This window comes from Abramis brama, assembly GCF_963993115.1.
Source record: "Abramis brama genome assembly, chromosome: 19".
Lineage (NCBI taxonomy): Eukaryota > Metazoa > Chordata > Actinopteri > Cypriniformes > Leuciscidae > Abramis > Abramis brama.
The window spans coordinates 8296767-8312390 of NC_139981.1; the positions used below are offsets into that span (position 1 = coordinate 8296767).

At 38.6% G+C, this 15624-nt stretch overlaps 1 protein-coding gene across 1 annotated transcript in view; it reads right to left on the reverse strand.

Annotated features, from left to right (window-relative positions):
- Positions 1–3049: 3049 nt before the first annotated feature.
- Positions 3050–15624, reverse strand: part of sema4ga (sema domain, immunoglobulin domain (Ig), transmembrane domain (TM) and short cytoplasmic domain, (semaphorin) 4Ga) — a 30648-nt gene continuing 18073 nt past the window's right edge. Inside the window, exons 4-15 of the mRNA XM_084092400.1 lie at positions 15178–15240; positions 15005–15103; positions 14800–14893; positions 14568–14681; positions 13861–14015; positions 10869–11044; positions 8599–8746; positions 6893–7115; positions 6528–6643; positions 6198–6352; positions 5569–5630; positions 3050–4988 (exon numbers count right to left, since the gene is read on the reverse strand). Coding sequence (XP_083948526.1) covers positions 4069–4988; positions 5569–5630; positions 6198–6352; positions 6528–6643; positions 6893–7115; positions 8599–8746; positions 10869–11044; positions 13861–14015; positions 14568–14681; positions 14800–14893; positions 15005–15103; positions 15178–15240 — 2325 coding nt within the window. The 3' untranslated portion in view covers positions 3050–4068. The remainder of the gene's footprint in view (positions 4989–5568; positions 5631–6197; positions 6353–6527; positions 6644–6892; positions 7116–8598; positions 8747–10868; positions 11045–13860; positions 14016–14567; positions 14682–14799; positions 14894–15004; positions 15104–15177; positions 15241–15624) is intronic.

The following is a 15624-nucleotide window of genomic DNA, read 5'->3' on the forward strand; positions in this document are numbered from 1 at the left end:
TTCATAATAATTCTATGGTCTTTTCACCATGGTGACAGGCGTAGGTCTAAACAGCTTCATTAAATGCAGTTCCAGAGGCAGCCCACACAAACCTACCCACGAATGAAGAGGCATACAACTGTGGACTGAAGTGACTCGAGACATGGTCTGCTCTGCAGGAGATTTAACTATATTTTCAGAACACAAGAAATCTTACACAAGGAAGCATACAATCTTGGTTGGAATGTTGTGTGATATTGTAGCACATGTACAACTGGAAACAATTTTTTTACAATTTTGGAAAATACTGTAATAATAGGAATTTGAACATGCTATGGGAATTACATTTCCTTTATTATTATTATTATGATCAGCATCATCTATGTTATTATATCTATTATTATTTTTGTTTTTTCGAAAATTGTAAATAATGTTTGCAAATATGCATTGCATGCACCATTAACCACAATTTAGAAAATCCCAGTTTGAAACTAATTAAATAAATATACACAAAACTGTACAAAGCTATAAAATAAATATTTCCACTGACACATTTTTTAATTATACTGTATGTACTGGAATAAAGTATGCATGACTGAAGGGACCATTAACTCAATATATGTATTTTCTGGTCATCTATACAGGGCATAAACCTCTTTAATTATTTATTAAGTAATTATGTAGTTCGTAATGAAAATAGCAAATGGCTTAATAGTACAACAAAACACACTTGATCGATAACAATTCTCCCATTTACCTCAGCGGTGACTCCATTATATTTTATGGATTACACGGCAAAGAGATTTATTGTTTTGTAAGGACTAAAATGTCTGAAAATCTCATCTTTTGACAATGTCATATTGTCTTGATCCATTCATTTCACTTCTTGGGACTGTGCATCAAACAGAAGCTGATCCGACTCTCGACATCTGTCAAAAAATAAACCCACAATGGCCAAAGGCTAAAGGTTCTGTTTTGTTTGAAGGGATATTTTACCCAAGAATTTGGTTATTATTTAGTCTCCTTTGTGTCATTCCAAACATGTATGCTGCTATTATGTGCTAAAATTGAGATCACTATGTAGCTTGCCATTAAAAAAACTGTATTTAATGAAAAAAGACCCCCAAAAAAGTGTTTTTATGACTCTTTATGTGCTATATCAGGGTTCACCAATCTCGGTCCTGGAGGGCCGCTGTCCTGCAGAGTTTAGCTCCAACCCCAATTAAACACACCTGAACCAGCTAATCAAGGTCTAGGCATACTAGAAACTTTCAAACAGGTGTGTTGGAGCTGGTTGGAGAGCTAAACTCTGCAGGGACAGCGGCCCTCCAGGACCGAGATTGGTGAACCCTGTGCTATATCAACTTTTCTGAAGCCATGCAATATGCGATGAACAGACCGAAATTGCTCATGCCTAGAATTCAAAAGTACCATGTCTTGTTCAGTTACTTCACCCAGGAGAACCAATGGCATTTTAGCAACATTAACGTGACATTTTTGAATCTGGAAGCAGATATGAGCACTGCTGAGTGCTTTGTGTAGTTGCCCTAAATGAGGATAAAAGGCTTAATGACCATTTCCCAATCTATTTCAATGCAATCTCCAGCCTCTCTTTTGATCTTTCTCTGTCAATCTCGTTCTCTCTCTGGTGCACTTTAAATTCACTTTGAATGCGGGCAGCAGTCGAGATATTTCTTGTCCACAAACCTGCCCTGGCATGTTAGAGGATTCTGCAGGAGTGCCTCTCTCGAAGGAATATAAGTCTCACGGGATGTAAACATTGCAAGCACAGACCGTATGAGCTGCATGAAGACAAGCATCTAATCACAGCTTGTGACCCTCTGGGAGAGTCGAGGTCAGACGTGGATGCAGATCTATTCTGCTCTCATTAGAGACTATGATGGAGGTGTATGCACGGACATGAATGCCTTTTGTCAAATGGAAATTGTGGGGGATTCAGAGATGGAGAGATGATGGAGTAAAAAAAAGAAAGATTAATGGCAGGAATGGCTCTAAAAATGACAAAGCTCCATAAAGGCATCATAAAAGTGATCCACGTGTCTTATGTGCTTTATTCGCACTAACTATTAATCAAGTGCATTTCTCATTGCTTTAAAATGAGAATATTCAAGAGATTTTAGCATCGTGATCCATTTTGAATCTGGCTTCGGAAGATTTTAAATGTGTGTTGTATTTTTTTGCACATTTTTTAGGTCACTATGAACTGTCGTTGTATGGAAAGAACTGAGGGAATATACTTCAAAATGACTAAGCCCAATGAAAAAGTAACAACATACTGTACAGGTTTTTAACGACATGAAGGTAAGTAAACAATTAAATTATGACATTATTTAAAAATTTTATGTGCACTATGCCTTCAACAAAGCACTTTGGATTAAAAAATAAAGTGAAAAAATAAGTTCTACTAAAAAAGACAGAATCATTCAACAAGACAAAAAACAATGAGTCTAAACACAAAGATTAAGGAAGAAAGCAAACTACACTTATCAGCAGTGCTCATCTTAGCTCTGTTCTGAACATGTGGCCTTAATGTTCTCCATTCGGCTCCGCTGCAATCTGCATATTCTGATCTAAACAGACAGAACCAGGTGCTACGCTCTCCTTAAGTGGCGGGAGATACGCCAAAACGCTCTTGCACGCAAGTGTGGGCAGCTGAAGCTGGACCAGTTCCAGGATGAACATTTACACAACAGTTTAATGGACTTACTGGAAGAGAAAGGATAATCAAACCACCCCAATATAACCATGTTACAATACTCATTGTTCATCATGACCCGACTAGAACTGAATTTAGTTTATTTACTGGCAGCAGAAGCCCAATTTCAAGCTGTTAAGCTGTTAAGACCTGACTGTAAGAGGTGGTGAAATAATTGGTCATGTCAAAAGGATAATCTAAAAAGGTCAGCATCAGCTTTACCTCTACTCTGTGGTTGCCATGGAAACCTCGCAGCTAATGACTGGAATTCTGATCAAGGAATCTAATAAGGAATCATGTCAGTTCTTGTGCATGTTGACTTATTAGAGACGTACAGATCCGAATCAGACAAATCCAGATTTAGCATGTTTAGTGGTCCATTTTTCAGGGTCATACAGGTACTCATTCTGTCCACATACTGTAGTCTTCCCTCTCGCAGCATTTTCAATTCAGAGAGCAACACAGTTTTATCGTATTGTCACTTTCACATAATTCGCAATCTTCCCGTCCTTGTAATCCATTCCATCCTCTCCAGATCTGTCAGAATAAGCAGCACCTCAGGGAAAACAAATGCTACCGGTACATAAAGTGCATCTCAGTGGTTAATACTGTCATCTTCCCTGGTTCCCACCCCTGTGAAACTATTAATAAAAGCCTTTTTTACACAATTAGTACCATCAAGTGCATTTCTCATTGTATTCAAAGTCTGTTATCCCTGCTCTTCTTAATCATGATTATTATTACAAGCTGTTACTGATATGGTCAGTGTTGGCATAAATTAGAAAATATTGAAATAAAGCACATATCAGACACATTCAGTGCTTTACAGCACTAGAGTTTCCACGCGACTTGCCCCGTCCAGGCGCAAAACCTCCATTTGAGTTCATCTCGTAGCTTTTTTACAATTCTTCCTTGTAAACGTCTCTTCTAACCAGTTGTAACGGAATCATTTATATGATTCCCCAAGATGGACTCTTTTGCTTTGAAGATTCCCTTGCTGCGTGTCCCTAACTATACATCCCCAACTCCATCCCCGATTTTAACACAAGCACGCTGAAATAAGCCGAGAGCTGTGTGATATAACTTGCTGAGGTAGAATTTCCATGTGTTCGTTCTTTGCTATTTTGTAACCGGTGGGCATTCCTCAGTCTGCTTGAAAGTCAAAAGCTCTACTTTTGAAATGTAAACGGAGAGGCAGTTTGTCCTTTTAGAAGAACACCAATGTTTTGTTTATCTTCCAATAAAAGCTGCTGCTGTGGCTACTTATTAGCATCCTGTTGAAGTAAAAAAAGGGGTATTGGACAATGATACATCCCTTGAACATTTTAGAGGACACCAGCAGTTCGAAAACATCTCCACGGGGTAGGTACGGTTCACACCGAGCTCTCGTCAGGTTTACTACACAGTTGCGTGTGCTTCCTCTTCTCCAGGATCCTGTTGAGCTCCTCCGTGAAGGAGTAATAGAGCGGAGATGTGGTATCTCCATCCGTCTGTCTCAGTAACACATAGCTGTTGCCATTCATCTTGCGTAAGACGCTGGGTAAGGTGGCAGAGAGTCCATTGACGTACTCTGATTCTGAAGGCGGTGGGAGAGGTGGAGCGGGAGGAAGCTCTTTGTTGGGTGAAGTTGCTGCTTCTCCGGGAACAATCTGCAGCAGGCCGTCGTGAGCGTCGGCTTTCCCGTTGCAGTGGCTGGAGATGGTCTTGAGCTCCATGTGAGCACCTCGCTTCTTTTCAGCATGAGAAGCGGCCCGCAAAGAGTATTTACCTCTCCGCCCTTGCAAACAGAATCCCACGTACAGCAGGACGACTGTTAGAACAAAACAAAGGCCTCCTAGGATTGTGATTAGGGATAGGTACATGGCCTCCATGTTCCTCATGGACAGGAACTCGAAGCGAGGAGACATTGGGGTTGGATTGAAGTCCTCCGGGGGCGGGGAGTCACTTTGGGAAGTCTGAAAGGTCCAGTAGATCGCTGTGGTCAAGTGTGGCTGCGTTGGCTCCACAGGAGGAGGTGCAGGAAGCTCCTGGCGAACTGTTAAGCTGTAGATCACCACAGGAACATGGACACTGTTTTCCAGGGCGAAGCAGCAGTAGAGGCCACTCTGGTAAGACCGTGCCTCGATGACCAGGAGACCGTCAGTGCCGACGCGGTAGCCAGAGTCCAGCCCGTAACCCTGCAGTTTATTTCCATTCACCGTCCACTCAGGGGTTGCCAGATTGGAGCTGAGCTCACACTGAAGCAGCACGTCATCGCCCGCCATCACAGAGCGAGAGCGGTGTAACACTTGGTCTATGACACACACAAACATCAGTTACAGGGATATTAGTCACTCAGGGTTACTTGGCTTGATTATATCACTGCAGTAATGGTAATTCATTGGACTCTTCTAATTAGGAATAACCTGTAACCTTAGATATTGGCTAATATCCACTTCATCCCATCCCGACTTATCTGACATATACCATTTGCTATGACTAACTGTGGAATAAGGAGACAAACTGACTACACTGATTTTTTATTGTTGTTATTGTTGACTAAAACTATTAAAATAGTTTTCATTAACTGAAACAAACCTGAAATTAAATATTGAAAAATTATATAAAAAAAACTAAATTACAAATTTTGCTGAAATAAGTTGAGGTACTAAATTACTAAAACAAAACGTGAAATAAAAATCAATTATAACTAAATATAATTTTTTAAGAAAACAAAAAACAATAACAAAGACAATAGAAATTAAAATGAAAACTGAGAAAATAAAAATGAATGCTCATTCAAAATATTAATAAAAACCATAATAGTATATAAAACTAAAATAACACTGAATCACCACCGTAACACTGACTAATACAAAAAAAAAATTTCATACCGTCTGCTGTGGATTCCTCACAGCCCTGGTTTCCATTCAGAATATCCTGGGTCAGATTAGCTCTGAAGATAGATTTGCGACACACCGGCATTAGAATTCTGACCGATACTATTATTACTACTATTACTCATATAATGGCTGGTCACCGATAAATGTGTGATTATCTAAATGAAAAATAAACATTAAAAACTATAAACAGAGATTTTTAATGCAACAAGTGAATCTAGGTATCACATCAATATAATGTACAGCATGAAATACATGGATATTCAAGTACTTGATTTACTTCAGGTAAATGAGCGTTAGGTGACAGCAAAGGTAATCTAAATGTAAAAATATAAAATATAATTAAATATTCTGATGCAGAAAATAATAAATAATAAATTGTCTGACACATATTGTGCATTACTAATGTTTCATTGATTAAAGTTCACCAACTCTGGCCTTTTCCAATACGCATTCCATGTTCCATGACATGCATAAAAAAATTAAAAAAATCAAGCTGTCCTTATTAACAGAGTACTTGCGTTGAGATATGATGTCAATCCCAATCGCACAGTTTCATTCAGTTAATTAAATAGTTAATAAGGACAGCAGAGGTACTAGTATTTATGACCATGCATTCGTACCTGTTGTTGTGTGATGTAATGTCCACACACTCCAGTCCATCCCAGCCACAGAAGGGGTCGCGTGCCATCACGCAGTCGAAGCACGAGGAGTATCTGCTGCATGTGGACAAGGGCAACTGCACCACTGAGCTGGGCGAACCCACATACACACTCATCTGACAAAGAAAGGTTCAAGTGGGTAGTAAGATTCACATTGTGGGCTGTGCAAAAAATCAAATTACACCCATATAAATTTAAACAGGATATAATGGACTTGCAAACTTTATAATGGGAACAACCTGTTGTAATAATGTATTTACAACTTCAAGAATGTAAACATTTCTTTCTCACCTGTTTCTCAGAGATGACTATACTGTCCACTGGCTGTGGCTCCTCGAACAGCTGCAGCTCCTCAATGATGTGCAGCTGACCATTAACCATCACAGCCCGCTGTAGCCAACCTTCATCTGGAGGAACATCGAAACCAGATTAAAGACATTCCAGTGTCAAACCACTTTTATTTCAGATAAATGATTTAATACTTTAATAAAAATTGTTATAGAAAGCAATATTTTTTGGCTTCACTGAATATATTTTGTAAATTACCACTACAGATTATGTTTTATTTGGACCTGCACAACCCTGCAGATCAAAAAACCTCAAATAAACTGCCAGGTTTTTGATAGATAAGAGCTAAAGGGAGGTCACTGCAGTACCTGTCCCAATGAAGAGTACGTGGTATATCTGACCATCTAGAGCAGTCACTTTGTGTACGGCAATTTTAGTGTAGTCCACATTCCTCCTAAACAGCAGGGGGCGCTGTCCTTGAGGAAGGATCTGCCTGTACATGAGCGGATGGCGACGGACAAAATGAAGTACGTCATCTGGCAGGTTGGTGGATGAGTTGATGCTTCTTGCTCTAAGTTGATCTGTGATGCACTGAAGAGAAATGGAAAGCACAAGCGAGGTAAAGTCACCTTCTAACAATACACGCACAGTAGTGGCCATAAGTGATGTCCGTCCTAGGAAAATTGACCTCTTTACCCTTTATTCAAATATTATTACAAATTCATAATGATTTAGTAAGGATTTGCATAGTTGTGCTTGGAGTCAAGTCAATTGTTTTATTTGTGATAACGCAATAATGCCCTTATATTTAAAATATAAATATATATATATATATATATATATATATATATATGTATATAGTATTTTCCAGCTTTCCGTGTTTTCACTGTTATACGGTAGGGGGCGCTATTATGCATCTTCCGAAAGACTTATCACCTGATCAAAACACAGGCGAAGAAGCAGTGGAAACAAGCAATAGCCTATGTAAGCATGTGCATATGTAAAATAATGCAACCATCAACATTAAACCACATATAAATCAAAACTGATGTCTAACGTTACTGAATGAAAATGTCGACCCAGGATGAGCAATAGGACTGAGCAAGCTTTGGGGGTGTTGATGGACTCGATCTACTCCATTTATGTTTTGATAATCATTCTGAATCCGATCCAGACATAGCCTTTGACAAAAATGCGATTTTCTCAGCCTTTTTGCTCAAAATGTTGCTTTTTTTATTAAACTCCCACATTCAAATGTTGATAATAATGCAATTATGCTGGCGATGACTGGCAACTTTTTTCAAAAACGCAGGTGGGAAAAGAGTTAAAAACAAATATCCCCACCAGACATCACTTTTGGCCATTACTGTACGCAGCCATATTTTCACAGCCTTGAAAGGCTAGCAGACACCAACAATGCAGGGTCTGAAATGATCCCTTCTTCTTGCTCAGTGGGATTACCAACTAATTTCCAAGAACTCATCGAGAATGTAGGACATTCAGCTATTCACAGTCTCTTGACTGAAAATGTACAATTTAACAGTCATTTTAATTATCTGACAGAAATTGCTAAGCGTTCACAAAGAAAATCTTACAGGAAAGGCTTCTTTTTCAAAAAGCTAAAATAGGCCTGGGAAAACCAAAATTGTTCTTTCCTTTACATTTCTGAAAACTTCCAAACATCAATTAAAGGTGCAATATCAACCCTCACTCGCATTCAGACTCACTCATTACAAATATCACACATTCAAAATTCATAATGCAGCCAATCAGCAATGATTTTCTGCCTGCTGCTAATCTCCATGGCAAAAGCTTTGATGAAATAAACCCCTTTTCTCCATGTGCACTCTATAAAATTGCTCATCAGCGTCTGGTTTCTGGATGAAACTAGATCAAGGCTCTACCTGTACCATGCACAGCGGTTAGAGAGCTTTAGTAGCTCCACCTGTGAAGTGCTGACTTGTGCTTCCCCATCAGAGTCAGCAAGCAGGCAGAGTTTCAGGGATGAGGATAATCAGGCCAGTGTAAGATGAAACAGGGGATCAGTATAGCTGTAATCCTGTATAGGCCTTACCGAGCCGGGTCGAGGTTCTGGCACTTTCCCTGTGTACTGTGCCCATTTAGAGCTGGAGTCTTCTTTGCTCTCCATGTAAGGCCCCTCAAAGGCCCATTGGATATCCGAAATGGAGTACTGGCAGATAGCAGATGCTTTTACATTTTTCCTGAAAAAGAAGCTCTGGTGAGTATTCTTTCAAAGCAGTACAAAGGAGAGAAATCCAACACTACATGATGTCAGGTAAAACCCTGAACCAACGCTGGGACTATGAACACCCACACTCAGCCATTTCTTTAGGATATATTTCAAGGAAGCACAAAGAAAATTAGTGAATAGAAGGAGCATTCATGAAAGTGGTGAATCAGCCTAGGTGTGAGCGCTTTGTAGCTGATCCAGTTTCTAGTTGGTACACTTGGGTTTATTAACCGAAGAGCCTCTCAGCTTGTGCTGCGCTCATTGTTTCTCAAGGTCTTGGCATGTCAGCATAGAACCCTCATAAGCCCACTGTGTAACCATGGAAACAAGAAAAATAGATTACAAATTTATTAAAAAGCGTGTGAGAGAGGTGAGGGATGACAGTGAGTGGGTGAAGGGGGCGAGACAGGAACATAGACAAAGCTCCTCAAGTGATCAGTGCAAACCTATTGAGAAAAAGAGGAAGGGGCACTTATTAAAAGTGACAGTAGAATGTGAAAATCGTACGTGAATGTCGGATATAGTGGAAAGTTCATGTGACATTATGCCTTGAAATATGCCTAGTCATTGCAAATTATGCTGATTTGAATGTATCATCAGGGTAACGTTACTTTGCGATTTTTAGCGAAATTTCAAGATTGTCTTGAGAGATCAGTGGGTTTATTTGATATATGATTTATAAGATTTAATGTCTATAAAACAGTATATAGCACATAAAATCTACCTTTATGGAGCCTGAGTCTACCTTCCTGCAAAGTTCAGATCCCACCCTGATCAAACACAACTGAACCAGCTAATTAAGATTACTTGACAATTACAGACAGGTGTGTTGTGTCAGGGTTGGATCTGAACTCTGCAGGTAGGTAGATCTCCAGGAACAGGATTGGGAACCCATGATGTAAACAATGAAAATTTTTCATTTATGGGTGAACTACCCCTTTAAGAGAAAAGGTCTTTTACTGGAGATTCCATGTCTGATTCAAACTTGCCTAATACTCAGGAAAACAAACACCCACGTCAATGTAAACTTTACACCCAAGCTGATGACATGGTGACACAGCAGTCGTTCAACCTTGCGCTGCCAGAGGTCAGTGTGGTCAGGTCATCAGAGCTCAGCTGACGCACTTCTTGCACTTCGCTGCTCGCTCTTCTTCTGCTCCCTAATTATTTTCTAGCGTAGCAGACATTATGGTTCATCCAGTCCTGTCATTCATCACTGTTACTCGTATGTTTGCGGTTTGCGCCTCAGGCAGCCGCAACCCACAGATTGATTGCCTGGCAGCTCATCAGAACCTCCCCTCTGATTTCAGCAGGGCATCAAAACTGTCACGTCAGTCACAACGGCAGACGTAACGCGCGTGTGACCTATGTGCTATAACCAGATTAGCGCTGAAAATATGTGTGAAAGGAAACAATTGAATAAAAATAAAATTCTTTACTCTCATGCTGACAAAAATAGAAATGTGGCCCTCAAGCTTCAAAGAACAACTTTTAGGATTTTACAGTTTTAGCAATGACGAGTCAAAGCCTGGCTATACGTGTCCAGAGCAAATTTTCTGATCTCCTGAGAGATTGTGACCTGCTTATGAATAAAACATGCTTTGTGCTGCAGGCAGCCAGAGGAGGTGTCAGCGATTCTGATGATCCTGGTGGACTGTAAATACTGTCGCCTCACTTGATGTATACGGCCAGAATAAGCCAAAGCAAAGAGTGTGTCCAGGCTGACAGATAATAGACAAAATCTATTTCAACAAACTCAACAGTCACAGCAAAATGACATGATGCTACCTCGCAGAATCCTTTAATCATTATCGACTGAGGTGTTATTTGCATGCCATGTATGGCAACACAACACTTTAAGCTCCCATGCTCAACTACCAGGATCATTTAAGAAAGGTGGTTTGCTTTCATTTAAGAGTTTAAGAGCTTGAACCCACTGCAGATCACTAAGATCCAGTCTTTCTGAGAAGTAGAACCAGAAGATCATCATGACAGATAACAAATGTAATGGACATCAAAACACAATTGCATGTAAATGAACAGCCCATTATGCGAAAAACGGATATTGAAGGATTGTACAAAAGTGATCTTACCATTCCAGGCCAAATATGCCATAGAAAACAGAGTCCTGAGAGCTGGAACCCTCCAGAAAAAACACACTCCGCAACACGTTGAAGTGAAATTCATAGTCCGGTAAAGAACATGCCAGACGTGCCTTCAGGAAGGAGGTCCACTTCTTCTGTAGCGTGAGAAGACCTCCTCTGTCTCTCTACAAGATGAAGAACAGAAAACAGCTGAAAGAAAATCATAAGACGCAACAGCAGATTCCAGAAAGTGTGCCAACACTACCATTCAAAAGTTGGACACTGAAGAATGGCTGCTGAAAATTCAACTTTGCCAGGAATAACTTACATTATAAATATATTAAAATAGAAAACAGTCATTTTAAATATTACTGTTTAAATGTTGTTGTTTTTTTATCAAATAAATGCAGCCTTGGTGACTTCTTTCCATCCCTAAACTTTTGAAAGAGGGTCTACATTTAACATGTATTCATTAAGCATATGAAGCCACTTTCAAATAAAAGTAAACAGTAAAAGTAAATGTAAACACAATAAAAATAATTTTCATTAGGCGCACTTAGTGACATAAAAAAAAACTTTTATAATTGACCACTATTAGAAAAACTCAAGTGTGCTGCGAAAACAGCTGAAGAAGGCCTATAACTTATTTTTAACATGGATCACTGGTTATTGGCATGGCTGTTGGAAGCAAACATTATTATCAGTGTGACTGTGGGAAAAGGAAACGCACTAAATTGGATGGGGGGTTTTTGCATGTAAAGGAATCCCCCATCATGTCAGGGGTATAAAGTGAATTTTCCATGCTGCCTCCAAAGAGGAAAATAAATCCTCATGGAGGAATTACTTTGACGGGACCCAAAGCCTCTTAGCAATTCTTGGTTTCTCCAGTACTAAGTTTTCAGTAATAACACTGACATTATAATGTAATGACCTTTAATTCACTGTGGGAAAAAAAGGCTTTTGACTGTTGATTCATGATGCCATCTTCTCAACTGGTGATATTCAGAAGCAGATGTATGGTAATATGAAACCAGAGCACAAAACATTGGCACTTTACAATAATCCACTGCAGATCTTTTTGGAGATTTGGAAAATAATATGATTTCTAGTGATTTCTAACCTATGCAGAACCTGATTTCGCCAAGTACAGCATATTCCTGGATCAACATCTTAGTTGATCCTGGAAAAACAGTCCATTCAACCAAATCAGGTTTGAGGGAAAAGTTCACAATTATAAAGTTTAGGCTCACAATCAGGTGTTATTCACCTACAATTTCCCTCTGATTTTAGGGATAAGTTATGGATAGGGTTAGGACTAGATTTTCAAACAGGAATATGTTGACCCAGGAACTCAAAATAAGGATGTGCCTAGCCTACACCAGTATGAAGAAACTGAAAGCTTTTATTGAGACTTTTTACAGACAGTTACTCACAACAACTGAGTTACTATCCTTAATTATGTCTTTCCTCCCAGCTCAATGTCAGTTAGTGTGTATTAACAGCATTCATCCCCACTAGTATGTGGATAATGAACAATAATCTACTCATTAATGTGACCCTGCTGTGTGAACTGCCACAGAGAACTGCTTTTACCCTCAATCCTCAGCCTGCTTAACACACTTCACCAGCCCCGGACTCAATCCACTTGAATACAGTGTAATTCAGTCTATGTTATCTAAGCTACTATTAATTATGTACACAGTCAATACTATTTCATTTATTCATTTTGAAATAAATTAATAGTTTTATTCAGCAAGGACACATTAAATTGGGCAAAAGTGACAGTATGTGACATTTATGTTAAAAAAGATTTTTATTTTAAATAAATGCTGTTCTTTTGAACTTTCTGTTCATCAAAAAATCCTGAAAATAATTAATAATTAATTGTATTATGTTATGTTACTGTTTTTTTCATCAAATAAATTTAGCCTTGATGAGCATATGGGACTTTTTTCAAAAACAATTCTCAAACATTTAAATGACAGTGCAGGTTATTTGGGTAAAAGTTGATATGAATGACAGCTGCTAGCAGTTTGCTGGTGGCTACTTTACAAAAATGTATCACAGCTGGGAGGTCAGGGGCAATTGTAAAATAAAAATTGTACGACTGATTTAAAAACTGAAAAACAAATTAATTATTTCATTAAAGTATCAAATTATAGACTTTTGTTGTATATTTAGTGTACTCTATAGGATATGTAGTAGCCTATATTATCGTAAAAAGGATTTAACCCATTTAAAAGAAAAGTTTAATTCACATGCATCCCCATAAAGAAAAATGCAACTTAATTCTGTGGTAATGTCTAATTTCACAATTATGTCAGCTGAACTCAAATACACTCACAATTTACATCTCGTATGCTAACAGCTAGATGTTAGACAGCTAGATCGGATGGTAAATAAACACTGTAGAGTAGCAGTCTTGAAAAAATTTGAAATTGCAGACATGTTCAATTGACACTTTGATCTGAATGTGTAGAGCTAGACTGATGGGTTGAGAAGCGAGACAGAGAGGCAAGTCTCGTGGGAAGGGAGCCACGGAGAGAAAGAGAGAAATGCCTGGCAACCACACTGCTGTAAAACCCTGTTAGAAAACCTGTAGAAAACCACACTACAAATAAAGGAGCATTTTTAAGACAGAACCCTTACAATGCTGTGAACAGTTTAGCACTTAAAAACAGATTTGTGAATAACATTTGTGTATGTGTGTTATTTTTCAGGGCAGGGCAATGGATGTCTCTGAACAAATTAAATGCGAGAACCATGTCTTGCCATCTGTATTATTATTTTGTGAAGAGAATAAAACATTTGTTCCATCCCGTGTGGAAGAGATTAAACTCTCAACCATTTGTTCCACTTTACTATGCAAAGCATATTTACCACACTCTGGATTTACACCTACTAATTTTAAGAATTCAATTAAATGATTTAATTTAGAGTCACATGAAAAAGAAAAGGTACAGTGACGGGTGGAGTGAAGAGATCCTCTGTAGTCTCGTACCTTGCACACACGTGCGACCCGTGCTACTCTGCTGTGACTGAAGTATGGACTGAGCTCTTGGCTCTTCTCGGTGAAGAAGAAGTAAATCTTATCGTCGTCTCCCACTGAGCTGCTCACGCTCTCGTTCACCAGCGCTGAGCCCACAAAATCAGCTTCTGTGTGGGACATGACAGTAGATTGCTGTTAGTACATCACGCCACAATTCTGACAAGTGAAATAAAAATATACTGCACATTAAAATGCTTAGTTAAAAGTTAATCTTTTTTATTATTATACTAAAGTAACTACACTACACCTTTACTTTCGTTTTGTATTCGTTTCTTTATTTTATTAAAAGTTGTGAAACGTTCGCCGGTTCCCGCCTCCTTCTTCCCACAACATCTAACCTTGCTACATTTATAATATATGATTATATTACATTTGCATTTAAAATTTTATTTTTGACTTGTAAACACACAGTGGAGAACCATTTGATTAGTGACCTAATATAATTCAGAATTTTAAATATTTCTAATATTTTTAAAATCATTCTACAACTTTGATTATTTCCCAGTTTAAACGGTGGACTCAAGACTTGTGGACGCCACTGTACTGTTAAATGTCCAAATATTATTAACCTACTATGACTTGAGAGATCCAAACATACGGTAATGTTGATAGTGAGGGATGAAATATTTTACTAATAAAATGTGCTGCAGTAGACCCACCCTGTAGCCATTGAGTTGGAGCCTCTTCGGTTTTCAATGTGGGATTCGGAGAGTTGCGTCGGATATCTGGAAAGCTCCGGAACTCATACTGAGATGCTGTGTACATCTGCTGATCTAAGGGAAACAGAGGGCCAAAATATAGCTCAAGAATGTTTAGCTTAATATCTTTAAGATTTTAAAATTATTAATATCCAAGGACGAAATGTATTTTGCTTATTAATTGATGCCATACCAATTAGCAGGCCAGTGTAGCCTTTGGTAGGGTCATATGGACATTTCTCTCGACCCTCCTCGAAGGCTGATGAGATTTTAAACTCCCTCGCATCCTGAAAAACGCAACAAAATTATTTAGACAATCCTAAATGTGAAGGTTCTCATCTTAAAGTAAGAGTTCTGGGTGTTAAGAGACTTAAAATGTAGCCATTACAGTTACTTACTATGTATGCACAAAGAGGGCTGAAAGCATGTGTACCACAAGTGTACAAGTGTGTGCTGTTGAACCTCTGCAGGAATCGTATGTGGTTGTAACACTCCGTCTGTTAGGATGAGGAAGTCTACATCAGTATGTGTACTAGAGATGAGAACACAATGGATGGAGATCTTGACTAACCTTGTTATCTTTCCCTTTGTTCAAGCATTGTTGCTTCTGCTCGTCTGATGCCTCCCAGTCAATCTGTCCAAGTAAAAGATTAACAAGAATTCTTGAAATGTCAAGACTTGTAAAAATGTTTTCCTGGCAAAACAACTTCCTGCTCTAGGTTGCAGTGCCAAATTGTACTAATTGGTGTTTGCAAACAACTCTCACATTAACCTACTGTGCATTAGTTGGAAGTGGAACACAGTGAAAAAAAATCTAAGGTATTTTCAGGAGGAAAGGAATTTACAAATTATAAAAAATTAAAACCATTTGTAAGTTTTAAAGAGATAGTCCACCCAAAAATGAGAATGTTAGTAACTAAACAGTTTTAGTTCCCATTGACTTCCATTGAATGGACAAAAAATGGTCACCAAAACTGTTTGGTCATCAACATTCTTCAAAATATCTTCTTTTGTGTTC